Here is a 3,916-nt window from a genome sequence, read left to right as displayed (position 1 = left end):
ATTTGTTTAGAGCCTCTGAGTTTTCTCTTTGGGTGTTGGACTCAAAGCCACATCACATTACAACAGTACACCCTCCAAAAAAAGTCCTCTAATATGCTGAGCTGTTTAGTAAAAGACTTTTCTTAAGAGTTTGATGCTTTCACTGGGACCAATCTTAGAAGGTAATGATGGTTAAGTGGAAAGGACCTTGCAGAGATTTTGAGACATGTAATTGTCTTTGCCAGGGTAACAACTGTCTGCTTCAAGTGTCTGAATTGCTTAAGTTGTGCGTGTACATGTTGTTCTGTGGTCACGTGGACAAATATTAGTCCCATACCATCATTGTGAAGACTTTTTAGCTGGTCTTAATAATTTAAAAAGGTTGTTTGAGACTTGTCTTAGTGTTTAAGGTTAGAATTTGGTGTAGCTTAGAGTAAGTGGCTAGGGAATGCTTTAGGTCCTCACAACATGGCGCAGGAACGTAGCACTCTGTGACGTGACCTTGGCATGTCTAATTGCAGACAAACTGACAGGCCACATACTAAATGGAGGAGAAGCTGATTTTGGCAGACCCACACCCTCTTCTTCTTTGCTGCAGCTCATCTCCTCCTCGTCATCAGTACAGCAAAAGCCTGAGCTTTTCGCTGACATGTAGAGAGATACATCGTGCAACTAAGTCCACTGCTCAAAAAAACGAGTTAATATTGGCTAACCACCTCCTGGAAAACCTTTGGTTGCCTAGCAACTAGCATGATTCAAGTATGTGTGTCCTCCTCCCCTGTGCTGCGCCCAAGCCCCACAGTGAGCGCAGTGCATCCCACATCCTATCTGAAAGCCCTTTAATCCTACCTGCCTCCCTATCTCACACTTCCCTCCAACTAAGTTTCTTCCTTTCCACACCTTCCTATCTCATTCACTGTGCCTGCTGAGCCCAAGAGAACGGCTTTGCACATCTAATGGCCTTTTCCTCTCCAGCCTCTCTCTAATGTACTAACTAAATATTTTCTCTAGAAAAAGGTCAAACAATGTAAGAGGACCTAGAATAGTCAGGATAATCACCTTTATTTGGCCAAATACGTTACACACACAAGGAATTTGTCTCCGGTACAGAACCAAGGCAGCCATCTGTGGCGCCAATTCACACCTCTAACCATCGGGGGCAACTTGGGGGTTCAGTGTCTTGCCCAAGGACACTTCCACATGTGGACTGGAGGCACCGTGATTCAAACCACCAACCCTCCGGGGGGCAAACGACTGCTCTACCCACTGACCACAGTCGCCCCCGTCGTGGCAAAAGACCAAACTGCAGGCATCAAAATTTAACTGTGGCCCAATGCCTCCATGGATCTGTTCTTTATCACTACAAGTTGATTTGGAAACAATTACAAGATAGGGGAGTAGTGAGAAATTGGTTCCAGCCCCCCGACAATGCTTGTTAGGATAAGGAGTATAGAGAATGGATGGATGGATGTGATTACTGAGGATACTGCTCAGCTTAGATACAGCAAAATGTTTTACTAGTGAGTTATATAAAGCCTTACAGAATTGGTACAATAGAAACAATATACTTGAGAAAATCTGGGGTATGTTGAAATCAAACTGGGTAAAACAGATATTGGACACAACTTTAATATCCTGTGCTGTGTTGTGCAGAATGTGTTGGTATGTTTTCTTATGGTATAGAACAAAAAAGTGTACTTTTAAATCTTAAATATGTTTAACATTTATCTTAAACATACATAATAAGTAGGAGGTTTTCAGTATGATTGAAATAAACATCATGTTTTAGTCTCAGATGGAATTTAAGCTGCCTGATTACTCAGGTGCCTTTTCTCTTGTGTCCAGTTAGTAGAAGGGCAGGTTTCCCAGTCAGGATGCTAAAACAGTAGCAGGCCTGAACCTGACCAGTGTCCTTCTGATGGACTCTTGCAGCTCCTTGTTCCTCAGACTATAGATCACTGGGTTCAGGAAAGGAGTCAGGGCAGCGTACAGCACAGCTACAATGATACGAACCTAAAAGACAAAAAGAACACCTTACTAGACAAACAAGGTAGGCTTAGCATACCTGTCCTTTTTTTCCCCGTGGAGGATGACAAGGTGCAGCACTTTCTGAATGTTTCAGATTGCTACCAGGAAATCTACTGTGTGTTCTTTCAGGGAGTGACCAAAGCCTTTTGGCCACCGCTACAGTGTAGTGTAGACCCGGAGTTTGCTGGAAGACTTTTATGTCCCATGTAGCTTGGGAACACTTTGGGAACCCCCGTGAGGAGCTGGAAGATGCTGCTAGGGAGAGGGATGTCTGCCCCATGACCCAACTCTGGATAAAAAGGTAATGGATGGGTGGATATTCTGACTTGGGAGTGATCAAACATTATTTCAGGGTGGTTACGCCTACTGCTACTCTGTAGTTACACCAGACAATCAGCCAAAATTAGCCACATTTGTTGTGCTGTAGCAGTTTGTTACCAAGAGAAACCAGATACAAATAAATGAAGTATAGCTCCTACCAAAAGAGCTGTATCAGCTGTAGTAGTATTCATTTTAGATTTTATTTTGATGCAACTTCCAGTGATGGTACATTTGCAGACATTCTGCCAGTAGTAGTTTGACATGTTCATAGTTTGTTTCAGAAAGTGGAAGACATCGGGAGAAATTCCCAAAATCTCCTACTTGGAATTTTGGATGCTTGCAATTATAATTTAAACAATACAATATCAAAGCAGCACTAGGGCTGAATGTAAGGAATGTAAATGTTACTTTTGGTGGACATTTGTGAGACAAGCTAAAACAAGAGCAAAGGTAAATCTCAAGTCAGGTCATTTGAGTCTCGTACCTCTGGTGAAAAGTTTGTCACTCTGTACGAAATGTATACAAAGGCAGCGGAGGTGAACGAGATGGACACCACAGTCAGGTGAGCAGCACATGTCCTGAAGGCCTTCAACCTCTGACCAGCACCCATCTTTGATATGGAAATGCCAATGAAGATATAGGAAGTCAGGATGAGGACTCCTGGGATCAGTAGAGACAATGTGGCAAAGAAAAGAGACACAATGTTATCCACTGAGGTGTCAGCACAGACCAGCCGCCTTACAGATGAGAAGTCACACCAGCCATGTTTGACCACATTTGGACCGCAGTATGGTCGGAGTAAGGCAATGGTGGTCACCGGGAGTGGGCAGAAGGTGCTGAAGCCCCAGGCTCCTGCTATAAGGAGCATCTGGACACGTCGGGTCATGATGGAGGTGTAGTGCAGAGGGTGGCAGATGGCCACATAACGGTCATACGCCATGACAGTCAGGATGGAATGACCAGTACCACTTAGCTGATTGAAGAAATGCATCTGGAGGAAGTAGCCTGGGACTGAGATGACTGACACTTCTGACAGGAAGCCAGCCAGCATTTTGGGGATGGTGGAGGTGGTGTAGACTATGTCCACAAAGGAGAGTTGGCAGAGGAAGAAATACATGGGAGAGTGGAGCTTTGGATCAGTCAGTGTCTGATGAGAAAAACAATGGGAATGATTATCAAACTAATAATTTAATCTCACTCAGACTGAGACAATACAGATCTTTGAGTTGACTTCACCAATTGCTTATCTAAATCATCAACATGTCTTCTAGACCCAATCCCGATCAGGTTGCTCAAAGACATTTTACCACTAATCAACACATCAAGATTAGATCTGATTAACCTCTCTCTATTAACAGGCTATGTTCCACAGGCTTTTAAGGTTGCTGTAATTAAACCTCTACTCAAAAAGCTTACTCTTGACCCAGGTGTTCTATCTAATTATAGAACAATATCCAATCTCCCCTTTACTTCTAAGTACAACTATGAAGAACCTTGGAGTGATTTTTGATCAGGATATGTCCTTTAAATCACACATAAACCAAGTCTCTAGAACTGCCTTCTTTCACCTGCGCAATATTGCAAAAAT

The 3,916-nt window shown here is 43.2% G+C and overlaps 1 protein-coding gene across 5 annotated transcripts in view; it reads right to left on the bottom strand.

Annotated features, from left to right (window-relative positions):
• Positions 1–1,192: 1,192 nt before the first annotated feature.
• LOC109952326 (olfactory receptor 6N1-like) overlaps positions 1,193–3,916 on the bottom strand; it is a 10,928-nt gene continuing 8,204 nt past the window's right edge. For all 5 annotated transcript variants that reach the window (XM_020587351.1, XM_020587352.1, XM_020587353.1 and 2 more), the window contains 2 exons: positions 2,813–3,475; positions 1,193–1,992 (listed from right to left, as the gene is read on the bottom strand). In XM_020587351.1, the coding sequence (XP_020443007.1) occupies positions 1,849–1,992; positions 2,813–3,475 (807 nt within the window). In that variant the 3' untranslated portion in view covers positions 1,193–1,848. The remainder of the gene's footprint in view (positions 1,993–2,812; positions 3,476–3,916) is intronic.

Source organism: Monopterus albus, unplaced genomic scaffold (assembly GCF_001952655.1).
Source record: "Monopterus albus unplaced genomic scaffold, M_albus_1.0 scaffold454.1, whole genome shotgun sequence".
NCBI classification, from domain to species: domain Eukaryota; kingdom Metazoa; phylum Chordata; class Actinopteri; order Synbranchiformes; family Synbranchidae; genus Monopterus; species Monopterus albus.
Note: the sequence above shows the minus strand (reverse complement) of the source record. Positions and strands in the feature narration are given on the sequence as shown.